Genomic DNA, 26,714 nt, shown 5'->3' on the forward strand with positions numbered 1-26,714 from the left:
TCCGAGCCATCAAAGAGACCTGAGAAATTGAGTTCTTCGGATCTGAAACCTGTTGGTTCTGAAAAGGAAAAGTCTACTTTGGTTCCACTTGCAGTTCTGGAACTGTCTAGTAGTCGAAAGAGGAGTTGGTCACCATCCTTGGATCTGATTAGTACGGTGCCGTAGTCTCCTCTATTGCAGTCAGTGGTAGGTAGCCATAAGTCTATCCCACTCCTCTCAGTCATCCAGGAGCCTTTCGGATGATGATGTGGAGCGGGTGGTTAGAAGGTTGCTTCGTACACCAGCCCTGACAAATATTCTCACCAACCCAGCCCAGATGGTTATGGAGCCAACTCCAGTAGTATTTTAACCTTTGGTTCCTCCTCCAACTCAGTTGAGTTCAGAGCCAGAGTGGCTGGAAGTCCTAGTGGTGGAACCGTTGGAACCAAAATCCATTCCCAGAGTTTCGGTGCCGATCTCTCTTCTGACCAATTCAATGTTGTCTTCCATTGAGGGGTCTGGAGCCGAGACTCTCTCATTGGTTCCGGGGGGAGAGTCAAACTGGACCCTTGTCGGATCTGACTCTCCCACACAGGGCTTCAGTGCAGGTGAGTTCGGCACCCACATCAGCCTTGGAACCATCCTCCTTGACATGGGGTTGATCTCCCGATTCCTCTGAGCCGGAGGCTCTCTTGGCCCAGGATAGTGGTGCCTTCGAGGTGATGAGCGTGCTTTCCTCTGAGACTACTCCACCCTTGGCTCCAGCTAATCCCCCCCAAAGGGTCAGTGTCAACCTCTACACCATCCCTCCAGCCCCAGCGTAGAGAACCAATGCCTCGGGATGCCCCAAAGGGCGAAACCCTCTCTTCCGAAACCTCCCCGGAACATCCCCCAAAAAGGAGGTCCCACGGAAAAGAACTCGTAAGAGGAAACACATAGACTCCCCTGAGTCTGTCACATCTGATACCGACTTAGAGGATTCAGAAAGGCCTCCATGGTCACCCTCTGAGGATGTCTCCCTTTCAGACATCTTAGAGATCCTGAAACAGAGAGGTGGCTGGAAAAATTTCCCCTTCTGAAGATGAGTCGGTGTACAGGCATTTGGTTCTCGACCCTCCACCTCTTGGGTGTCTCCGCCTTTTGACCAGCTCCTGGGTGTAGTCAGTTGAAAGACATGGAGCTCTCCAGAGTCGGTGGAGCCAGTTCCGATGAGGCCCAACAAATTCATTACAGCCCCGGAAGGCAGACAGTTTTTGACCAAAGGTGTCCCAGTAGATGCTGTGGTGGTGGCGGCCACCAAGAAGGAATTAGCTGAAACTTCTACATCTCTCCATCCGCCGAATAAGGAGTCTCAAACGATGGACAGATACGGGAAGCGTATGTTCTCTTCAGCGGCCTTTACCCTTAGGTTGCTGAATTATTTATCCCATTTTACTCATCTTCAGAGTGATCTCCTCAAGGAGCTAGGAGATACCCTCCAAGGTGCTACAGCTGTGGGGGTATCTGACAAGATAAGCTCTCAGCTTGCGACCTTAACCTGTATAACTAACTCCTAACATGGCAAGACTCTGTCTGCCGTGGGAGTACGTTTCTCCATCCCTACTAGACCTTATCCTAAAGATCAGAAGGGAGGAAAAATGTGGTTCCTGAAATCCAAAGGAGCCTTACCTGACACTCATGGTGAACTTTCCCCCAAGGGCAGAGGTGGTCCGCATAATCATGGTGACAGATACGTTCTCGGGTAGACCCTTTCAGCACTACTGAAAGGAGGCCCGCCTGTCCACCTCTGGAGGCAGTTGGAGGGAGATTATCACTGTACCCAAAAGCCTGGTAGATATGACTCAAGACAAATGGGTCCATCATATCCAGGGGATACAACATTCCTTTCTCCCTTCCACCCTTTCCATCAAAGACCATCCCAGACATACCACCAGGTCAAAGGGATCAAGCAACCCTAGAAATTCAAAGGTTGCTAAGAAAAAGTCATCCAAGAAGTCCCTGCAGACCAAATTGGATGCGGAATTTACTCAGGGTTCTTTTTAGTTCCAAAAAAGATGGGACTGGAGACCAATTTTGATCTCAGCAGACTGAACAAGTCGGTAAAGAAAACAAAGTTCTGGATAGTAACACTGCAGTCTATACTCCCTTTTCTGGGACACGATAATTGGATGTACTCCATAGATCTTCAGGATGCGTACTACCATATAAAGATGGACAGTTGATCCAAAAGATATCTACTCTTTCGGCTGGGAGCCAGCCATTACCAATTCAGAGCTCTGCCCTTTGGCCTCACTATAGCCCCCAAAGTGTTTACCAAATGCATGGCAGTAGTTATGGGTCACCTGAGGCATCAAGGATTCCTGGTATTTCCATACTTAGATGACTGGCTCCTGACCGCCACCAATGAGCATCTACTAACCAGGACAACCGACACCACCATTCATCTCTGCTCAGAGCTGGGCATTACTATAAATTTAGAAAAATCTGTCTTGTTGCCATTACAGCATATTACCTTTATAGGAGCAGACTTAAACACAAAAGACATGGTGGCAAAACTGCCTCACGAAAGAGTTCAAATGCTGTGCCATCATTTGTTAATATTGCTCATGAAGAAAAATGTGCAAGCAAAATTTGTCCTCAAGGTTCTGGGTTCAATGGCAGCTGCAGTAACACTAGTCCCACTGGTGAGCCTGCACATGAGAATATTACAGTGGCTACTTTTCCCTCAGTGGTCCATGCAGTAGTTGCCCATGTCACACAAAATTCTCATTGCGAACACCTGCAAGAGGAACCTACAATGGTGGCTTCAGTCCACGCAGGTAACGATAGGCAGACCATTTGTTCTTCCCCAACCTGTAGTTACAGTAACCACAGATGCTTCCCAGATTTGGGGGGGGGGGGGCATTATCTGGGACAGACTGTCCAAGGGACTTGGCAAGAACACGAATACTACTTGCACATCAATGTCCTAGAGATGAGGGCAGTTCTCCTGGCATTACAAGCATTCCAATGCTCTTTTCCAACAGGTACGATTACAATACAAACAGACAATATGTCTGTGGTGTGGTACACCAACAAACAAGGCTGAACCAGATCCTACCCCCTCTGTCGAAAGGCTCAGAGAGTTTGGCAATGGGCAATTTTTTCTCAGCATTTTCTAACTGCAGTGCACATCCCGGGGAAATCCAACGTGATACCGGACAGGCTAAGCAAGGCAATTCTTATGTCTCATGAGTGATCCTTCAGACAGGAAATTGCAAACCAAATTTTTTGCAAATGGGGCCAGCCTTGCTGCGACCTCTTTGCCACATCCATCAACTCCAAATGCAACAGCTACTTTGCCCTAATCCCCCCTCTGGGGAGTCACCCAGGGATACACTTGTTCATGGTTGGCCCCTGGGACTTCTTTACACATTTCCCCTATTTCTCTTAATACCTAAAGTTCTCCAGAAAGCCATATCATTGAGTTGCAAGCTGATTCTCATTACTCCTTACTGGCCTTGTCAGATATGGTTTCCCTTTCTATAGCCCCATCTTCAGGAGGAGCCTTGGTGCCTGGACCCAGAGCCGGATCTTCTGACTCATCAGTCAGTAACCCTCCACCCCTCTGTTCAAAGCCTCCAGCTGACAGCTTGGTTACTTCACTTCCCATCTTAGCCAGACTTCCAGAACTATCCCCAGCAGTGCGACACATTCTGGTTTTGTTGCACAAGAATACAACTAGGAACTATGCAAGCAAATGGAAGAGGTTTTCTTGTTGGGCTGACAAGAAACATATAGACCCTTTTACAGCCCCTGTATCAGCAATTCTGGAATTTTTAACAGAAACCTTTAATCAGGGTGCAGCAGCAGCCGCGGTACGAGTACAATTAGCTGCTATATTAAACTACCACATATGAGATATGGGATCTAACATAATGTCCCACACATTATGCAAAGCATTTCTGAGGGGTACATTTCTTAAGACCTCCCATAAGAGAACCATCACCTCCTTGGGATCTAAATTTGGTGTTATCCTCTTTAATTCTTCCTCCATTTGAATGAGCCTACTCTTGCCCACTAAAGTTCTCATCTTGGAAGATGATCTTTTTGACAGCCATTACTTCCACTAGAAGGGTTTCATAACTGCAAGCTCTGCCTGTTCGTCCCCCTATCTGATTTTCCACAAGAACAGGGTGTCTCTCAGGACAAATCCTTCCTTTCTGCCAAAAGTTTGTTCTGAGGCCAATTTAAATCAGTCTGTTGAGCTACTTGTGTTTTTCCCCAGTTATGGCAACAAGGCAGAATACGAGTTTCACCAATTGGATGTACATAGGCAGTTAAGTTTCTACCTACATAGAACAAAGGATTTTAGAAAATCTGGCCGTTTGTTTCATTCTCAGAAAACAAAAGGAACTTCAAGTTTTAAAAGTCACCTTCTCAAAATGGCTTACAGACACCATTATTTATGTCTGTAACTCTCAGACTAAAGGGCTGCTGGGGAAAATTAGAGGGCATTCAACTACAGGTATGTCGACTTCCACTGCCTTTCAAGCTAATCTCCCTTTGGATTCAGTTTGTGCTGCAGCTACATGGGTTAACCCTCATACATTTATCACTCATTACAAAGTAGATGTGGCCTCCCAGAACAGGGCATCCTTTGGTTCCACTGTTTTGAAGAGTTTATTCCCTTGAGCCACCCGAGAAAGAAGTTGCTGGGGATGCTGTCCCAACCATCAAGAATGAAGGAGAGATAGGACAACATAGCATAAAAAAGTTATGCACTCACCATAACATTCCATGTTTGTTGTCCAGAATCTTGCCTTAATTCTTGCATCCCACGCTCCTTCCTCCTTCCCCCTTCCTGGATGATCGAGAGGAATTTTTCTGAAATTGGCTGTAAATTCCTGATTCCCTTCATGCCTTCGGGATTATGGGCAGAGGATCTCTTGTAGTAGTTGTATTGAGTTGCATAGTCTAGTGATTAGTTGTCTCAAACGAGATCTGTGTAACCATTGCTAGGCATCTTGGGATAGGATGTAGCCTCAAGCCAGCAAAAGCTCTCGAGCTTTGGTATATGGCCGAGTTGGAACTGATGCTCAGTTCCGAACCCAACCATCAAGAATGAAGGTGAGATTATGGACAACAAACATGGAATGTTATGGTGAGTACATAACTTATTTTTTTAGACTGAATATAAATATATGACAGCAAAGTACTCCTCCCCTGCTAGTAACACCCATGCTACCACAGAATTACCATTATTGTCCTCTTTCTCCTCTTCTATGACTGTTGGGGATCCTCTCACAGTCAGAATTACTACTCCCTGAAGTTTTGCTGAATGTCCAGCCTGAAATCCTGTCTTACTCATATTCAATTACTAGTGTGTAGTTGCTTCTGTTCTTTTTTTTTTTTTGGAAACCATATAATATTTCCTAGACTTTCCACTTCAAGAAAAACTCAAGAAACAAAGAAATAAATAAATTTTCAAGCCACCTCTGCTAGTTTTAACTCTCGTCAAACACAAAATTGTACACACTTTACAAAATGGAAGTCTTCCTCTCCAACTAGAAGCTGTTGCCCCAAATTTATGACTACACCCACAGGTATTACCTGTTCAAAACTTAAGGTTAATTGTGCGGAGGTACATATTAAGGCTCATATTCTCACATCACAGATTGCAATCTGCTCTTTTCATATCTCTGTTCCCTTCACATACATGAAAAACAAAATATGCTTTTAGTAAACATTAACTTTCATTCTCAAGGAAACATTCATTGTCTAGCATTAAATAAATGTACAGTCATGCGCTGTTATATTTAATACATTGAACTACAGTGGCTGCTGGGGAAGCCACTACTTCTCTAGCAATTCACTTCTCATAGTTTTAAACTTCATTTCATACTTTTTTAATTGAATTTCTTGCCAATGTTCCTTTAAAAGTTAATTACATTGTACCTTGTGGATTTCACTCAGAATATGCTATTCAAACCTCTCATGATTAATTGCTACTTGTCATCAGCTAAAAGCAGATGCTAATGGAAAAAATAGCTTGTTACTTTGCAGATGCAAGAAAGAACTTGGTGTTTCATATTTTTCCTCACTTACCTTGTTTTAAGTCTTTTTGCCAAAAAAATATTTCTATCTTTTAAGTTAAAAACACCACTCTAGACCTTCACTTCTGTAAAATCAAAGAAAACTATTTTAATTCTGTGTGTAATATTGTCAGTATACATTTACATCTCCAGCAGCCAAAAATCATAAAATTGTATTAACTTTAACATGTTTCTTTCCACCCTTTCTTGTATTGTTTCAATTTAAAGTCCAGATATATTAAAAATAAGAAAAAGTACCAATTAGACTCATCCACCTCAAATTTAAAATGCCTCTGATAGTATACTAATTAGAAGTACTTTACAAAACATGCACTTTACATCAATGAACTTTTAATATGAACAGTAACTGCGTTATATGCATTTACTAATTTAGTTCCTTCAGTGTCTTTCTAAATGTTAACAAATTTGGGTCTTTCCTTTACAGTTCTCCCCCCAATTTAATACATTGACAGGCTTCCAGTCTTTTCCCCCCACTTTTTGTTTTGCAGAACTGTAGATTATATGTCTTAATTACATCTAATAGAGTTGATGCTTTATAGCTCTTCCACTTATTCACTAATTTCACTTTGTTATTGGTCTTCTTCCTGATCATCTTACTCTCCCAACACTGGCTTTTTAACAGTTCTCAGTTTTCATACTGGGAAAGCTATAACCAACCTGTTCAGTCTGCAGCAGTCTTGAAACTTTCCATTTGTTGTATTTTCATATTTGTAACAGTGCCTCTCTTTTAATGTCTTGATTTTGTTTTGATGTCCATTTTCTTCATCATATCTGCTTAATTGGCTCAGATTGTAGCTGAAAAAGGGGTCCTTGAGAAAGTTCACTTATCCAGTTAGTAAAATACTGACATACTACAGGAATTCATTTGTTCTAAAACACCTGTGACTTTATCAAGGGGAATGACCTATCTGCAAGTACCTGCCCCACAGAAGACAAGCTTAACTTCCCTTGGAGAAGAGCAACAACAGAAGATGAGCCCTGTCACCAAATCTCCATCACAGAAAGGTACATTTTCATTGTAGCTTTAAAGAACTGTGTGAGGGAGAGAAAAAATAAAGCTAAAAGGTCTTGCAACACTTGCATTTTATAAGTAGATTCCTCAAAGCCAAAAAGGGTACCTCTTTGCAAGTACTATATACAGCAGAATTTAGCTTTGTGCATCTGTATAAGAGCTTAGGTTTGCTATCTTGAAAGGTCATTTTGTCCCTTGACATACATCCTCTAGCTCTACCCTCCAGATCCTTATATTTCAGAAGCAACCAGGAAGTATACTAATGGGTGTGCTAAGCTCAGTCCACTGACATTAGCCATAGTTAAACTTCCTTTTTAATTTAACCTTAGATGCAAACTGCCACATTAACCAAAAAGGATTAAGATGAGCCCTCCATATACTGTCAACATGTGATCTGACATTATCCTGTGATACCACAATAGATGTCCTTCCTATATTTAATGATGTTACCCCTAATTTATCTATATACCTTGTCCAAGAAAAGAAAAATAAATTGCAGAATAATCCAAAAAGCCCATAACTGGCCCTGCAGGGAAATAGCTTTTCACAATGGAAAGTCAGACCAGGAACATGGAGTTCCATGAAAGCAGTCTACAAATAATTTAAAGCTCTCTTCCCGAAGCACTTATTTCCTTATTCTAATGTTTCGGTATTGCAGCTGCTACCTCTTTTATTGTTTATCCTCAAAATGATTGCAGATAAAATATACCCCTCACCCCAAAAAAAAAAAGTAAAGGTCACTTAATTATACAGTCTAAATAACCTAAGAACATCTGATGACCCCTGAGGATTATAGGAAGGTAATAGACTGTAAGTCTCCAGTGTTTAGAACCCACCATAAGATCCAGCATAAAGTCATATCTGAACATACCTTGAAAACTTCACTGTCTGATACAGATGGTTATAGAAAAAAAAGAAACTACACCAGAACAGTTATCTGGTTAAAAAGATCAGTAACCTTTTCTTTTTTTTTGTAAAAAAATAAAATTCAGCATTTTCCCTTTTCAGTTCTGCTACGGCATGAACATCTCATACTTAAGGACTTTAGACAGTTGGCATTAAAGGGAAAGATATTCGGCATGTTGATTTGTGTTTCATTATCCTTAACTATATGGGTAGCACAGAGAGAGAAAGAGAGAGACCTCTAACTGCCCCCGCCAGACATCTAATATTCAACTATCAACATGGTTACTAGAGGAACTGGGTGGAGAAAAATGGGAGTGAGTAGCTGATACTGGTTTATCCATCCTGGGGGAAGAGAAACTGCATAGCTTGGTCAGTGATGACACCTGTAGAATATAGGTGTATTGCTGCAGTATGAAGAGCCTAATGTGCCCTCACTGCAAACTCTGTGCAGCTTGGTTGGAAGGCTGTGCATGTACTTAGAGGAAGATACATCAAAAGATTCAGGCAGCTGAAAGGGGGTAGGACTAGGACAGTCCACAGTGCCCATTCCCTAACCTGACTCTCGCTTCTGCCAAGGAGTGAATGGGGTTGGACAACTCTCTGGCAGACTGAGGAAATAATGAGTCAACTAGGTAAAAAAATATATCATATACAGTTCTCTAGTTATTTTTCTTATCAAACCTAAAAAAAACAAAATTGTTATCTATACCTTGTCTGCATTTCCTGTGCAAACCTTGTTTGTTGCTAGTTATATAATTCAATCATGTTTGTCTGACAGGAGCATTCTTTCATATATCAATGTTGTATTTCATTATTAGTTCCCGTTCTGTGAAAAAAAGTGTTTCTGTCCTGCTAGTATTTCTAGTATTTGGCATGTAACAGATGTTAAGCTAATAAGCTTGTAGTTTTCTGTATTTGCTATTTGTTACACTACCATTTTTTACTTACTTTGCCCCTTTCCCTAGTCTATGGGTAATTTGCTTTTCTTTAAAATTTTAATCAGTCAAGTTAGGGATTCTGCTTATTTTCAGCTTTTTCAAAACTACTGGGTATTATATCTTACTGATCCATTGTCTTGTCACCTTTCATTACTTGGTACGCAAAACAGAAATAATTAAGTTGTTTATCAAACTCTTGCTGGTTTTGTTTCCTTTTTCTCATATAGTTATGTCAAATCTTCCCTTAGGACTGAATAATGTACATAATAAAAAACATCTTTTTAATGAATGTAAAGTGGTATATGCATTTTGTTCAATTTAGCTTTATTAATTGCCATTGCATGTCCTTTATATTTCTTCAAAACTATTTTGTCTCACTTTTTTGGAGCAGTGTGGTATGCTGTAGTATTCATTACTTTGACAGTTGTCCAGATAAAGTTATCATAGAAAGTGTTATTATGCCGGCCTGTGTCATGTATCTGGTATCTTTGTGATACAATATTTTGTTCAAATTCTCTGTAGCAAACGGACTGCAACAGTTTCTTCTGAATTGTTTTGGTTTGATGGCATGTCTAAGTCCTTATTTATAAGGATACGTATAAATAAGAACTACCCATCTCCTCTGTCTGTGAACAAATGCCAGATCACTGGTACCATCTTTATCAATGATACAAAAACTTTCATTCTCATTCAACACATTCTCCTCCATCACCTACTACAGGTAGGCATTAGCCACAATTCCCTGCTTTGTTTTCAAAACTACCTTACCAATCACCACTTCTTAATCAAAATTCATTCCCAGTCAGTCATCCTTCAAAAAGGAGTAACACAGGGTTCCATACTTGCACCTTTGCTAGTCTCCATCTTTATAAATAAACTACTTCTTGACCTACCTCATCTCCCCTGTCTGCTCTGCGCAGATGACATGGTACTATTTCACACAAAGACATGCAATCAGATTTCAAAGCCCTAAGCCTCTGGATTTCCAGCCAAAGCCCCCTTCTCAATTCCAGTAAAACTAGTAATATGATTTTTAGTACCAAACAGAAACTTAAAAATAGAGTTCTTCTCGTATCTATGCCCACAACAACACCCAGATAGAAAACACTACCTCTCTTAATAACTTTAACATTTGGCTTGACCTGTACCTTATCTTCTCCTTCCACCTCGACTGCAGAATAAAAAGGTTAACTTCTATTTTGAGCTAATAAAATCTCCTTTATTCCTAAAACCTCCAAAACAGCTACAGGTCAAGGCATTCTACTCTGCCAGCTTGGATGCAGCTTCCCGTCGTAGCCTCAGCATCAAACACAAATTCCACGCACATTCTAACTATAACCAGTCAAATCTGTATATTTCTTACCCAGTCTCCTAAAAATGAACACCACTGTAAAACACTGAAAAAAAATCAAATGGCTTCCTGTTCAAAGGGCTGAATTCCTAGGATCATGACTATTTATACTCCTAAATAAAAAGGTTAACTTATATTTTGAGCCAATAAAATCTCCTTTATTCCTAAAACCTCCAAAACAGCAACAGGCCAAGGCATTCTACTCTGCCAGCTTGGATGTGGCTTCCCCTCGTAGCCTCAGCATCAAACACAAATTCTACGCACATTCTAACTATAACCAGTAAAATCTGTATATTTCTTACCCAGTCTCCTAAAAATGAACATCACTGTAAAACACTGAAAAAAAATCAAATGGCTTCCTGTTCAACAAAGGGCTGAATTCCTAGGATCACGACTATTTATACTCCTAGTCAACCAAATATTCTCCCCCTTATCAGTTAAACTAATTGATCAACCTTTATCTTACAGCCTCAGAAACCTCAATCTTTCTGCTCCCACACTGTGACCCCCCCCCAAAAAAAAAAAAACTAAAATTCATTGTGCAGATCACTGCATTTCTATATTGGAGCCAAAACACTGGGAAAGTATTCCTCTGTAAATAAAGACAAGTCATGTCACCCCAAATTTAGACCTCAACTAAAGACCCACTTCCACTCATCTGTCAGCTGTCATTATCCCTCATCCAATCATGTCACCTAACCTAAACTAAATTGCTTTCTCTTTTTCCTACTAGTAGCACTCTTACTGTACTCTCATATGGCAGTTTCTGTTGTGCCAATCTGCACTTCTCACTTCAAAATATTTTGCTTAATGTAACTTCTTCCTACTACTCACAAATTCGGTTTAACATCCTTCACTCCAGTCAACTATCCAGTCACTCCCACTTAGGCAACATACAGCTGTAATTGTAACACAGATACCTCACTTTCTAAATGACATTTGTCTCAACTTATTGTAAATAATGTATATTGCAATTGTATATACTCTAAACTTTTGCTGATAGTGGTATTTTGTATGTGTGTTTTTTTTTCATTGTACCCTTGCTATCTCTCACTAAATATAATTCCAACTTTCTTTGTATTCCTGAGACTGAAAATGGTCGTTTGTGATCAGTACTCTTCCCTGGTTAAAATAAATAAGTAAATAAAAGAAAATTTGATAGAAAATCTGTATTTCTTGGGGAAGAGGAGTTGTTAGTTTGGTGAGCACTTTGTGAAAATTGAAGCGTATTTTGAGTGCAGCATTGAAAAGTAGCATTGTAAAATAAAAAGAGGTACTGAAAACTGTAAGTAAACATTTTGCAATGAATGAATGAATAACTCCTGGTTAAGAAGCTATTGTTGGCTGCTTAGAGGAAAGAGAAGGAAGTGTATCTAGTAGAATTATTATCATACAGTGTAGGTAACATGCAGTGTCAGCAGATTATTTAAGAATTCAAATGGGGTGGTCTGTAGTAAAATAGTCTTTGAAATTTTGAGTCCAGTCTGTGGCAGTCCTACATTTTCTTAATCTTTCTTCTGTTGCATCGTCTAGGCATGTTGTTGGAGATGGAATCATCTTTCCTTCATACCATAATTAATGACAAGAAGGCAATTGAAGATGCTGTGACAAGGGCCCAGGCTGCCTTAACTGAGTCCCCTGTACCCCAGCAATCATCATCATCACAACGGATGGATGAAGACAGTGACATGGACAGTGAAACAGAAATGCTTGGAGAAGATCTTTATAATTTCATTAGCTCTACACAGTACACAGATCATGCAGAAAAGATAGCAGGTACTTTGCATAATAATGATAAAACTTTTTGATTCTCCTATTTTGAAATATATTTTCCCTTAAAGGCAGTCTGAAATTATGATACATCTTTTGAATTGTCCCCAGTGATTTTACTGTATTGGTAAAAGCATTAAGTTTCAACTGGTTTCCTTTATTCTCTGGCACTTCTGCCATACTGTGCATTCAACTGATCTTGCAAAGACAGAAAGTAATGTAAGAACTGCTGTAGAATGATTGATGCATTTGTGTGGCTGTGTGGTTTAAGGGGGTAGGGTGAATGAGTTGCATAGCTGTCAATCTTCCATCTTTAAAATGTGGAAAACCGCCTCTGACAATATGGAACAAATTGGTAAAATGTGGAACACTTACAAACCTCATTATCTAGGAAGCTGGCATCTTGGTTCCAAGTATTTTTTTCATACGTAAAGTTATTTTGGTGAATTAATATAATTTGATATTTTTACCACTGACGTTTCTTAATGTAACTGTTAACAGTTAATGTGTTACAAACCTTTTCAATATGGACTCAAAATGATGAACTTTCCTCATGAGGTTATTAGAGAACTGTGGTGAAACAATGTTCAGCTCCATTCAGAACAGTCAGATACAGATTGAACCTATAGCTGCATTAAATTACTTTGTCTGAGAACAGAGAAGTGTTGCCTTAAAGTACAGGAGTCCGTAACACATTGTTATTCTCCAGTTACAAAAATAATTGAATGCACAAAAGGACAAACCACACAACACCTATCACAGATAAAATCCTTATGCACAAATTGTAGCATATTGGTGGTTTCATTGCAGGGGGGAAAGCTCCGCTCCACTTCCAATTTGGGGGGGGGGGGCATTTCCACATATACCAACTCCATGGTCACACCCACTAAAAGAAGTGAGAAACTCCCTATAAAGGAATCAGTACTGCTGCACACTTAATGACCACACTGGCAGTGACTCCTAAACAAGAACAATTACTAGAACAGCTCTACCCCTTCACACAACCAAACAGCATACACCACTACTGTGAACCCACTCCTCAAATCAGTCAGTGTACTCATTTGGAGAAATGGCAATTTGATTTTTTTTTATTTTTATTTGCTCAGTCATACATCAACTAATTTCAGTTCACCATGTGTGCTTTCATCCTTCTTATGTTTGGCAAGAACTTTGGATAGGAAATGCCTACCTGTTGACCAAAACAACTACTGATGTTCGCCATAAGAATTATTTCTGCAGTGTCATCCATGGTGATAGGAATTAACCACAGAAAAATACTGGTTGATATCTCAAGCTTCTCCAGCATGCTGCCCACCCAGTTGACACCTGGACACTTTCTGCTAGCCCTGAAAATGCAAAAAAGATTGTAGTTTTGACCATTTGCAAACTGCCTGTTACTATTGCTTTTCTCTCACTCCTTCATAAAATTGACTACTTTTATTGTTATTAGACCATGCAAAACACGGGTGGCACAGTGGTGTAGTGGTTAGCGTTGTCACTTCACAGCAAGTGGTTCTCCGTTTCGATTCTTGGCTGGGATACCTTCAGTGTGGAGTCTGCATGTCCTTCCTGTCTTTGCGTGGGTGTTCTCCAGGTGCTCTGGTTTCATCCCACATTCCCAAGACATGCTGCAGGTGAATTGGACATTTCATATTGGTTGTGTGTGTGTGTGTGGCGCTGTGTGTGTCTGTGTGTGTGCATCTGTGTGTATTCTGAGGAAGGTTGGGCACCGGGCTGGCAACTCGACACCATAAATCTCTATTGCCACTTGTTCTGCGGATCAATGACCCGCTGTGGTAACCTGTAACAGGAGCAGCCAAAAGGAGAAGAAGAAGACCACACAAAGCACATTTTTTTTTCTGAAACTGCAACATAGTGCAGAAGCAAGATATTCAATGCCTTCTATTATATATTCTTAAAAACTCAGAGGTCCTTCCTCACTCTTCCCTTCCTTTCATATCCTGACACACACGTACACACACACACACACACACACACACACACACACACACACACACACACACACACACACACACACACACACACACACACACACACTGTGTGTGTGTGTGTGTGTGTGTGTGTGTGTGTGTGTGTGTGTGTATGTGTTGGAGGGAATAACAATTTAGCCATGTAGACATCAGCTTATTACAGTAAAGTGTATGTTTTTTTTTTCGTTCCTCAATAGAAGAGCTAGCTGGGGGTTGGGTGTGGGGGTACACGGACCTCAGTGTAATCATCTGATGGCTACAATTTAGCCATTGGCTTATTAAAGTAAAGTCCTTTTTATTCCTCCTCTCTTCAATAGAAGAGCTAGATGGGGTTGTGCAGATCTCAGTGTAATAAGCCGGGTTTTTATGCTCTTCACTTGAACAGCCGAGAGGGTGGGGCACTGGTATGATGTACTGGCACTGGGTGCTTTTGGAGCCAGCTGTGCTTCTGGCAGCCACAGTAACCAAATCTGAGTTATTTTATAAGGAAATAAAATATTTCATGAGTAACAAAGGCTAAGATGCCACATTCTTTAATTAAGACTGTCAGCTTGAGTGATCGGATATTTCTTATTCACATTATTGGTTTGTTATCAAATGTAAATGTCAAACAGCAGGGAAAGAATTGTTTAGTCAACAAACTGTGTGACTATGTTGCATTCATTGAAAAGCTGGAAGTGTTGTAGAAGCATTTGGTCCTATACAGAGATATTTATTCCTTAATCCTGTGTACAAAGCCTACTGAGATGGTGAACTAAACAAAATGCTATACTCTGGTAATAATACTTAACTGAGGAATGCAAAGACTTCCAAAGTACCTTACCAAAATATAAGCTGATCCTTGTACTGCTTCTGGTCCCATGTAGTTTAATCTCCTCATTGTCTTGAAGAGGTATGTTCACACCACGTAATCATCTGAATTTTTGCAGTCATGTTTCTTCACAAATATACCCAAACCTGACTGGAAAATACTGTTAAGTTTTTATGGCAATGGAAGAGATTACTGTATTTTTTTAATACCTTTATTAAATTATCACTCAAGACAAAGGCAAAAATACATTAATATAAAAGAAAACAAACCATATTAATATTTCAGTTACATTCATTATACATCACATATATTCTTTTTTATAACTTTCAGCAAAACTAATTGCTTAATTCCTCCTTTTCCTTATAAGTTCATAGGAGATTACTAAGCTAACGGCGTAAGGGCCCTTACAAAGCCTAACCTCAAGCCCCTTTCCTTGTATTCTGTCTCCTACAGGCTTTTGAGGAGTGACCTATCTCTGGCATACAGGGCATTGCCAGACCCCACTCTGATGGACCTCCTGCATATCCACAAAACAAACAGCATCAGCATTACCTGTTCTAAAGACTTAAACCTTGCCTGTGATATAAATGGGACCTGCTGGAGAGATAGGTATGTATCCCAGAGACTACCCCGTCTATGGAACAGGCTCCCCATCCATGTGAAGCAGAGTTCCTCCATAATCCAATTCAAGTGCAACTTGGACAATTGGATGGGAAACTGAAAATTCATCCCTGGTTTGGCACCTATGTCTCTAATGGACGCAGGTAACCTGTAAATGGTTCATCTCTCAAAACCATGCTTACACTTATCAAGGGTATCAGAACTTGTCAGAGATTTGGAATGCATAGCTAGGCTTAAAAAGGCCCTTGTGGTCATTCGCCTAGTAAACACCTTTGAACCTAGACAACCAGATTTTACCCAGTATATGGCCCCTACGGACAAGAGGGTGGCATAGGTTCATAGGTTGGTACTAGGCTATCGGCCCTAGGGCCTATACAAGCCTAGTCATAACAATTCCCTGGCTATTTCTTCCCACACTATTTACTTCCCTGGACCCCTGTCTAGCAGGGCAACTGACGTGATCCCTGGGGTGAATTTCCTTTCTCCCATCCAGTAATCAAGGTTTTGAAGAGGGCCAAAGAGGTGCTCTGCTTGACATGTATGGGCAATCTATTCCAGGGTCTGGGGAGTCTCTGGGTCAGGAACCTATCCCTCCAGCATATTTTGTTTATTGTGATGACAAGGTTTAGATCCCTGGAGTGTGTGGCTCTGAGGGATTGGGATTTCTTTAAGTGTAGCATGTCCAACAGCTCTGGGTTTGACATGGCCTTGTATGTTAAGCAGAGATCGCCTCGGAGTAGACGATATGCGACAGAGTATAGCTGGAGTTTTAAGGCGGTCAGCATAGGGCATCTGCTTTAGGCCTGTGATTCTTTTAGTGAGGTATTTCTGTGGCCTTTCCAGTTGCTGCTGATGTTCTGAGAGGTACATACCAAATGGGGCATTGTATTCTATAATGGGTCTAATGAGGGATGAGTACAGTTGGACAATGACCTCCTTTTTCTGGATGAAAAGCCCTTAGTGATGAGGTGTGCCATATAGAAGGATTTCCTGACTGTTGTGGCGATGTGGTTATTGAAGGTGAGACCACTGTCCACCTGTGTCCTTAAGTCTCTTATCACACTTTCAGTTTTTAGTGTACTGCCACCTATGTGGTAATTCATGGGTACATGTTTTTTCCCAAAGGGGATAACTATACATTTCTTGGCATTGAGCTTGAGCCCATGGCTCCGGCACCAAGCATCTGTTTCTGTAAGGCCCTTTCGTAGAGTATCGACATAATTTGGGGATTCAGTAATGGCTCCCAGTTTGCAGTCATCTGTGAACTTTGTTAGCCAGAGTCCCTTAGTTTTGGCCTGTACTTCAGAGAAGTAGATGCCAAACAAGAGAGGTCCCAGGACTGAACCCGGAGGTACTCCATTTGTCACTAGTCTGGAGCTGGATTTGGAGTCAGCTACTTTTACAGTGTGGGTTCTGTCAGTAAGCCAGTTGGCAACCCATCGAGTGACGTAGGGATTAATGCCCAGCTTAGTAAGTTTGTCTATGATTCCAGAATGAGGGATGGTGTCAAAGGCCTTGGTGAGGTCCAGATAGGCTGTGTGGACTGCCTTACCCTCGTCCTCGGCTAAGGAGACTGATTCGAAGAAGTCAGTGGGGTCTAGTGTTTTAAGGTTGCCAATGTCTTTGTTTATAAGTTCCATGATAATACGTTCCATGGCCTTGCAGATCAGGCTCGTCAGACTGATTTGGATTTGTGCCTGTGCATTAAATATTTTAGACTGCCGCTGTCCGTAAGATACACAGGCACTATCCCAGTTGTGTATTTGTGATTCCTCATCCATTGATCCAAACTGCATTTGAAGTGGGCCAGGGAAGATCTCTGCTTAATGCGAATGGGAAGCCTGTTCCAACAAACAGGCAATCTCTGAGACACATCTGTCTCTCTAGTATGTTTTCTTTGAGTTACTGACTAGATTTAGATCCCTAGATCAGGTGAACATCATGCTGTTTTATTTGTGGATGTGTAGCATCTCAATCAGGGCTGGATTTGTGAGTGCCTTGTAGGTCAGGCATAGGTCACCCCTTAATTGTCAGTAGGAGACAGAGGTAAGGGGTAGGGCTTTTAGTCTATCCACTTAGTTCATGTTGTTTGCATGCTCTATTTTCTTTGTGAGCTACCTCTGAGGTTGCTCAGCTATTGTAAGTGCCTAGTCAAGTACATGCCAAATGGCACACTGTACTCTGTTATTGATCTAATGAGGGCTGAATACAGCGGGGCTATAATTTCCTTGAATCTGGATGCCATACTTTTACTTATAAATTGTGCCACACAAAAGGATTTCCTCAGCAGTATGAACACGTGGTAGTCAAAGTTCAGGCTTCTATCTATTTGTGTACGTAGAGCTCTCGCCTCTGTGTCCACTCTAAGGAGCATGTTATTGATATTGTAATTTGTAGGGGTATTTGACCTCCCAAAGGGTATGATAAAGCATTTTTTTGCCTTTAGTTTTAGGCAATGGTTCTGGCATCAATCATTTGACTGATCTAGACCCTTCTGAAGGATATCTACAATGCTGGAGAATTCAGTAATTGTCCCCAGCTTGCAGTTGTTGGCAGACTTTGTCATCCAGAGGCCTTCCACATTTGCCTTGACTTCAGAGAAGTACATTCCAAACAGGAGTGGTTCCAGTACTGAGCCCTGTGGTACACCACTAGTAGCTAGATGTGTCCTGTCTGTGAGCCAATTGGCTATCCATCAGGTAACATAGGGATTTATGCCCAGTTTTGTGAGTTTATTTATAACACCTGAGTGGGGAATTGTCATTCCTTGGCCAGGCCTAGGTATGGAAGTAGGTGCTGTTTTGCCCTCATCCATTGCCTTAGTGACTTTCTCAAAGAAATCCACCAGATTCAATAGGCACAACCTGCCCTTGACAAAGCTGAATTTGGTCGGATCCAGTGTTTGGAGGTCTCCTATGTCATTATTTATCAGGTCTATGATTATTCTTTTCATAGCCTTACATATAAGACTGGTCAAACTCATAGGTGCCTAATTTCCTGGGTCAGTAGAGGGCCCCCCTTTATGCAGAGGGATAACTGTCGCTGTCCTCCACTCTACTGGGACAAAGCCAGTCTAGAGGCTATAGTAAAATAGAGATCCTTAATGATCTGATAAGTCCTGATTTAAGCTAAGTGGCAACATGGTATATTGTCAGGCTTCATTGAAGCAGTGTTTTTAGCTTTAGAGTGCAGTAGCAACCTGTTCTTTGTTGATAATTGGCGGTGGAGTGGTGGATCTTTTTTGGGGAGAACTGTGGGTGATGGGAAGGTGAAATTTGAGATTAATTTGTTAGCTAGCAGATTTGCTATGTCTTCTGGCTGAGTATAGGTGATGTTATCTATAACTGATTCCACACATTGCTGGGTGTTGCCCTTAAGATTGCGGACATAACTGAAAAAAAAATGGCTTATGGTTATCCTTAGGTTTGGAGACTATTTTTACCTCAAAGACTGCTTTCAGAGACTTGACTAGTACCATGATTCACTTGTTTAGACTAATGAGGGACTTATTTCTCTGTTGTGCACATTTCCTCTTAGTTCTCGACAGGATGTTCTTTCTTTTGTTGTATATCAGGGTGGTTTGTTTTTGTAGTTTTACCTGGGTTTATTTTGGTCTGATACTGCCATTTTTATGCAGTTGTTTATATGGTCATACAGGGCTTTTCTGTATACCTATGCGTAGGTTTCTGTTTTTTTTTTCTAGATTTGGGGGATCTTGGAAAGTAGCTATCCCATACCTTAATAGAGGGTAAGTTACCTTAGAGAAGTTCTTAAAGTTTTTGGAGTTAGGTGAGGGGACTAGTTTTACCTTTATTTCAAGGGAGACTCCTTTGTGATTTGATCTTACTAGTGAGGACATAACACTTGGTTGGGGGGGGGGGGGGGGTGCAGCACTCTCCCATATTTGTGAGTGCCAGATCTAGGATATTTGCTCCCCTTGTGGGAGTGCAGACTAACTGCTCCAGGGCATTTGGATTTACAAAGTCAAGAAATTTGAATTTACAAAGTTAAGAAGTCTTTGGGCCTGCATGTTAGTGGTCATATATGCCTCCCAGTTAATGGAGGGGTAGTTAAAATCACCCATGAGTATGGTATTGGGCTGGATGGTGATTCTACTAACTTCAGGTATGATGTATGGGTTTCCTGTTTCATATTGAGGGACCTGTAACTAGTAAGAAAATGGTAATGGATGTTTCCCATGGTTAGCTGGACATGGAGTAGTTCAAGCATGTCATATTGTTTGATCAGCCTTGAGGTATGCTTATCCTTTATGTAGATAGATACACCTCCGCCTTTAGCTCTTTCATGTTCAATGGGTGGTCGGAATAGTTGAAAGGCATTATAGCCTTTGTGCTTTCTGTGGATTTGAGCTATGTTTCAGTAACTGCACAGACGTCAGCATTCTCTAGGGTGAGGAGAGCTTCCTGGGGGTGCAATTTCATTTTGCTCCTAGCATTGAGCAGCAACACCTTTAGCTTGTCCTGAATAGTTTTTGTTATGTTGAAAGGTTTGTCTGTTTGGCAATGCCTAAAAAAGGCACTGTGGGGTGGATAATGTTATGGCCAATATCTGAAAGCCTAGAGGTGACAGGCAAAGACCATCCCTGGCAAAGTAGCGTGGCCTGTCAACCATGTCCTCCCTGGCTGACAAGTATGGGACCCCTTTGGAATGACACCAGTAGTTAAGCCATTTATTAGAATTGATCATTTCCTTCTGATATTGTGGCATCATCCTTGAAGCCAGTAAAACTCTGCTCGGTGCTGGGCTCATACCTGCTTGTGACACATATTCTGAGAGCTCAATCATATCTGTCTTCATATAGTCCAAGGATGTATGTCTCAGTGCATTCATAACCGCATGGACTGTGACTTATTCATACTGGTACTTAAAGGTGAGTGGACCCGAGTGCTTGTGTGATCTGGCAAATCCTGGCCCCTGACATGCAAATAACTAACTTTCTCCTTGTCCAGCCTGGTAAGAGGGACATTAGTGTGTCTCACAATGGAGTCTCCTATGACCAGAATATTGGGTTGTGGAGTGTTTCATCTTATGGGCTTGGTAGTTAAGACACAATGAGATTTAGCTTTGTGTTGTGATAGGAATTGTCTTGTTTGTGTGGATGTGGAGTTTCTGAGGACTGCACCTCAGAGCCCTTTGAGGTTTGGATAAGTTGCATGTGAGCATCTCCGCATGTGTGGGTCTATGTGTTTGGACTTTTTGGGTGCAGTGAGTGATGTGTGTGAGTCGCTAACAACCTGTTTGTTGCTTTTTGTGTCTCTATGTGAGAGCATAGCCTCCATTGCCAATGTATAACTACATTTCTCACATACTGTATTTGTCTGTTTGAGAATTAAGTGATTGTCAGTGTACATATGGCAATCGTTACATTGCCTCAGGATACCCATGTCCATCAAAGCTGGATGCAGAGATAGCAGGAAAGTACTCATCCATTGTTGCAGGTCATAATGTGTACTTGAAAGCAATAGTAGTTGAGGGTGTTTGTAACCAGATGAGGGAAGTGTGCTTACATGGTGTAATCTGTAGCTAACCTAACCAAAGATGCTGCCCGGCTCCAAATCAGATGCTGTGCTAGGTGCTATAATAAGGTAACTAGTGCAGCAAACCTTTACAGTGTAATAAAAAAATAAGCAATGCTTCAAATGCTTGCATCTGTACATGGTACTGGCACAGAGAACAGTTCCATGCAAATGTGCCAAGTTTATACCAGCATTGGAAATACAAAAAACTGACTGAGCCCTTAAACCTCTCTCCCTCTAAACATTATTCTGCGTGTATTGTTCCCACAACTTCCATTTATTTATATGTAATTTGTTCCTTCCCTTTTCTAAAGATCCCACTTCCAGTTATTTTATTTCTATTACAATATTCAGTACTTCAACTACAGTTGGCTTAGACTTTGATTTCCATTTTGTAGCAACTGCTTTTTGGCAGCCATCAGAATTGAACTTAGCAAGACGTTGCTCTGTCTAGGCATTTCAGATCCTGTGTTCCAGGTCAGAAGAATCATTTCCTTAGTTACACCAATTGCTGACCCAATATCCCTGACAGAGAGCTCTTTAGGAATATTTTTTTAAATGTGCCATATCATTGTACTCCCAAAATGTATGTTCCCAGTTAACCGTTTCTTCGCTGTCACACTTCCAACATTTGCTATCTCCCTGAGGAAAAATTATTTGAAATCTGCTTGGAGTATAAAAAGAACTTATGCAAACACTTTCAAGCAAAAATCATAAACCTTCTGGACTTTATTGTATACTTGTGAGCCATACACATGTCCTCCCATTGTTCTCTTGTAAATTGTTTATCCAGTCTGTCTTCCCTATCTCTTTTAACTGCCTCATATTCATTCTTATAGGTACTGTGCAATATCTTATATGCCCTACTAAATATCCGTTTTTTAACAGCAGTTTCTGTTCTCGATTCAGTTAAAAACTCTACCAAAGCAGATCTTTCACTTAGGATTCCCCCATCCCTTTCTCTTTCCCTTTGCCTATACTCTAATATCAATCCCTGGTAGAGAATGTAGTCTCTAGCCTGCAGTCTAAATCTCTTCTTGGCCTCATCTCATTCTGTGACCTTTTCTCCTCTCTAGTTAATTGCTCCTTTGCCATTTTTCTGCAGTAAATTCCAGCCCCCTCTTTCTTATCCTCTATACCACTACTTGCAGCCATCCCTATCCACAAAGTTTCCTTTCTCCATTTTTGTGTTGGCTTAGTTCATAGAATACGTTCTGCTACTTTATGAATAAAATATTCGATATGGTGGTTCTCCTTTAGGATCTGCATCCAAAGTACCACACTCTATTTCTTGAATTCTTCCTTGCTTCTTCATCCCTTTCCACTTTGAATTATAACCTTCTGTTTGTATTATGTGTATGAGCCTTAACTGTGTAGCTCCAACATATCCCTTCAAATCAGGTAATCCAAAGCCCCCCCCCCGTTCTATTGGAAGCACCAACTTATCCTATTTAACTCTTACCCTCTTCTCCTCCCAGATAAATTCCTTCAACTTTTTGTTAATTATTGTCCATAACTTCTCCTGTGGCTGATAAAAATATGCCTGACCTGTATATAAAACCAACTGGGCTAAAACATTTCACTGCTTGTATCTTACTATCCATATTCAAAAAACGAGAACTTCCAGTTTCTTAGTTTTTGTATTATCTTCTGTTTAGTCTCTTACCACATATACTTGGCTGCCATAACAGAAGGCGTTTTAATCTATACTCCTAAATACGTCATCTTATTTTGTTTCCATAAATATGGGTATTGCTGAACCAATTATTGTGTGGGTACACAATTTATGGCTATAGCCTTTGTTTTAGCTTCACTAATTTTAAATCCCAAAAAGACCTGAAACTGTCTCAAAATGTTCCACAAAACTGAGAAATAAATTCCTGAATTTATCAGATACAAAATATCATCTACAAATAAAGCTAACTGTTCTTGGTTACCATACTAATTATATCCTTGAATTTCTGAGTTCCTTATTTTCTTTGCCAGTGGCTCTAAATGTAAGCAAATAACAAAAGGAAAAGACAATACCCCTGCTTGGTTCCGACGCAACTTATCTGAGAGGAACGCTTCCACTTTAATGTTTGCTTTTGATCAATCATATATCTTCCTTTGTATCAAGGAATGCAAATGCTTCCATTGCCCTACTCATAAAATCTCAGCTTACTCTGCTGAATGCTTTCTCTGCATCAAGATCCACCACATTTTGCTTCCCTCTGGATCATCGCTGTTCTATTAATGTTGTCAGATGTTTGCCTCCCCTCCATAAAACCGCTTTGATCCATATCTATCAACACCTTTGCCATTCTTTTAGCTAATATAAACATAAACATTTTGTAATTGTAGTTTAAAATGGAAATGGGTCAATATGAAGGTGGGGTTGATGGATCTTTTGTGTCTTTAGGTATTACAGCCACCACATTTTTTTTCCAAGATGTTGGTGCTTCCCCTCCTTTTAAATCGCTGTTAAAAAAAAATGTTCCAGATCTTTATCACTTTCTAAACTTTCAAAGGAATACCATATGTTCCTGGAGACATTTCTGCAGATTGATTATACAGCCTTTTTTTTATCTCATCTCCTCCTGTTTTAACTGATAATTGCTGAGCCTCATCTACCTCTAACTGTGGCATAATTAACTCTTCCATAAATATTTCCATTTGTGCTCTTGATTTCCACACTTCTTTGCTTTATACAAATTTTCATAAAATTTCTGAAATATCTGTAATACCGCTACATGATCTCTGGTTACTTTTCTTGTTATAGGCTCCCTAAGTTTGGTGAAAACCCTTTCCACTTTCTGTTGCCTAAGTTGTTGTGCTAAAAGTTTGTCTTCTGAAGTTATCAAAAAATAGTTTCTTAACAGCAGTCATTCTAAACTCATGCATGTTATCCATACACTCCCTTATTTTCCCTTTTACACTCTGCAGTTGTTCCGTCTCTTGTCTTGTGAGATTCTAGTTATTCTGCAGTACTTTAACATTTGTCAGTGCCTGTAAGTAATTTGTGTTACTTCTTAACCATATATGTCTACCTTATTTTTAAACCCCATTTTCATTTTTCCCACTCACAAGCTATAACTTCTGAAGAAATTTCTTTCTGTCCTAATAACTCCTAAATAATTTCCACTACTCATTTCTTTAATTCCTCTCCTTGTAACAGGTAGGTGGGAATGTGCCAGTGTTTCATTTTACTTCATTACTCTGTATTTTTATCTTAGTTTTTATTGGTACACAATATGAAATAGTTATCGGATTTGTGTCAAAGCTTTCAATTAAATGCATATATTCCTGTAAAATATAATTTCTATCCAGTCTAGCTCCATTATTATACCATGGGGAATAATATGTGACATCTTCCATACCAATTATTTTCATGAATTTCTTCAGAAATCTAAACTCTTTTATTATATTTTACCTTCCAACTTCTTTAGATACATCATCACTGTTTCAAATCAAATTCCAGTCCCACCAAGGAGTAATATTCCCTGCTGAAAGCTGATTATTTCTGCCAACATTTTCTTAGGCTCCATAATAGCAGTTTTTGGTGGAATATAAATACATGCCAGTGTAATCCTTCTCCATTGCCTTTAGCCCCTTACTACCATAAATCTACCATTATTACTTTCCTCTTCTGACATTGTTGGTGCTCCTCTAGCCATTAGTATAATTACTCCCCTTTTCCATTGTCCCAGGTATTCTGATGAATATCCGCCTGAAATCATTTTCTTTATCATATGTTTCCTGCAACATTGCTGTTTGCTCTGTGCATTTATTGATGTAGTTCATTATTCTTTCCTTTTTGTCTATACCTGTAGGGCCATTTATGTTCCAAGATAATATGGATTCTTGTTTTTTTAATTTCTCCAAATCTTTTGGGGGTCTAATACTGTGATGGGAATGACCCCCATTCCTAAGTCAAAATACGATTAAAGATCATGAAATTAGTATTGTTTCATTCTTTGTCACCCACTAGTGCTCTTCACAGCACCCGCAATGTGCCCAGTAATGACACCTTCTGCAATTCGTATGGCGTTACATGTATTGGTAACATATCTAAATATGATTGTAGACTCTTTTTATAAGACCCGTTGCTCCTTTTACTATTGGAACTATCTTGGTATCTTTTTTTCACATTGCTCTTGTTTCTGCCTGCAAATCCTGATATTTTATGGCTTTGTGTTTGTACACAGGACACTGTCGTCATTGGGTGTGGCTACTTCAATGATCAATGCTACTTTTGTCTTCTTTTCCTGGACCACTATATCTGGTGTTCTAGTATCTATCTTTTTTGAACTGCTGGTAATGGATGCTCCCATGTGACATAGACTTCATTTTCTTTGATGCTTCGTGGCTCATATTTCCAGTGTTTTTCAGCCACTTCAATACAATAATGTTTGCACAATCCCCAGTGCAACAGTCTCACCATATTACTATGCCTTTCAGTATGCAATCATTCTGCCATTAGTATGTCACAACCAGCAACGAGGTATGTAACTATTTCCAATCCTGTTTTACAAAACCTACATTTGTCTGTTTCTCCCACATGTTCAATGGACTTTGTAAACCAACGTGTACGTAGACCACTATCTTTGGCTGCCAATATTAACCTTTCATCTCTTGGTTTAAATTTGCCTCTCCTTAACCATTGTTTGTTCCTGGTCAGCATGATGTTTTTACAGATGTTTTCTACACTGCAACTATATTTATGCTTTTTACACATTTCTTGCTTTCTCATCTGGTCCTTCACCTTATATTCTTTCTTTTATTTTTTTGCACATTCATTTGCTGCCTGATTTTTATCTACTTGTGGTTTGATTTCCATTCCTGCTCGACACAGATATGCTTCTGCTAGCCTAAGCAGGGAAGTAATCTTAGATTTATTCTCCTCGTGTTTCAAAACTTTCACTATATTTGGGTCTTGTGAGGTCAGCAGATGTGTGTGGAGTCCCACATTTGCAGATGTATACATGTAATCATTTTCAAGGAGGCCCATTCCTCCTTCAGATCGGAGAATATATAATCTTGGTATGCACTGATTTTTATAAATCATTTGGTGAGCATATGAAGCATCTTTCTTTTCCTATCTAATCTATCTAGCACATTTTGGGGCCAGTCAATCACTCCAAAACTGTAAGTTAGGACAGGAAAAGCAAATTGGTTTATAGCTTGGATTTTATTCGTAGATGTCAGTGGTGTTTTCAGGATTAATTTAAGTCTTCTAAAGTACTCCTTACTAAGTATTATTCACATTGTTTATGTTTTATTGTTGATCCTTCATCAGTTCCCAAATACTTATACACTCCCTCTTGCTCAAGTTCTTTTATTTCACATTTTCATCCCAAACTGATGTTTTCTTGGTGCTGCTGTTTTACTGCTTTAAAGGTTGATTTTGCACATTTAAGACCAAATGACATTCTTTTATATCTGAAAACGTTTTGACAGTTTGCAGTTGTGCTTTCAGTTCCTCATCTGATGAGCTATACAGTTTCAAATCATCAACAAAGAAGTCTTTGCATTTTGTTGTTTTCTAGGAGCCAAATTATAGCCATGACCTAAGCTATTAAGTAGACACCTTAATGGATTAAGGGCAAGACAGAATAGCAGTGGTGACAGAGTCTCTCCCTGGAATATCCCCCTTTGGATTTTTATCTCTGGAATAATAAGTTGTCCTTTATTATGGCTTAATTGCAAAGTGGTCTGCCACTG

At 40.1% G+C, this 26,714-nt stretch overlaps 1 protein-coding gene across 1 annotated transcript in view; it reads left to right on the top strand.

Moving 5' to 3' along the window:
* The window catches only part of LOC122790988, a 542,539-nt gene that overhangs the window by 433,492 nt on the left and 82,333 nt on the right, over positions 1-26,714 (top strand). The window contains exon 7 of the mRNA XM_044058711.1: positions 11,815-12,057. Coding sequence (XP_043914646.1) covers positions 11,815-12,057 — 243 coding nt within the window. The remainder of the gene's footprint in view (positions 1-11,814; positions 12,058-26,714) is intronic.

This window comes from Protopterus annectens, chromosome 16.part0, assembly GCF_019279795.1.
Source record: "Protopterus annectens isolate FY-2018-M chromosome 16.part0, PAN1.0, whole genome shotgun sequence".
Taxonomy (NCBI): Eukaryota; Metazoa; Chordata; order Ceratodontiformes; family Protopteridae; genus Protopterus; species Protopterus annectens.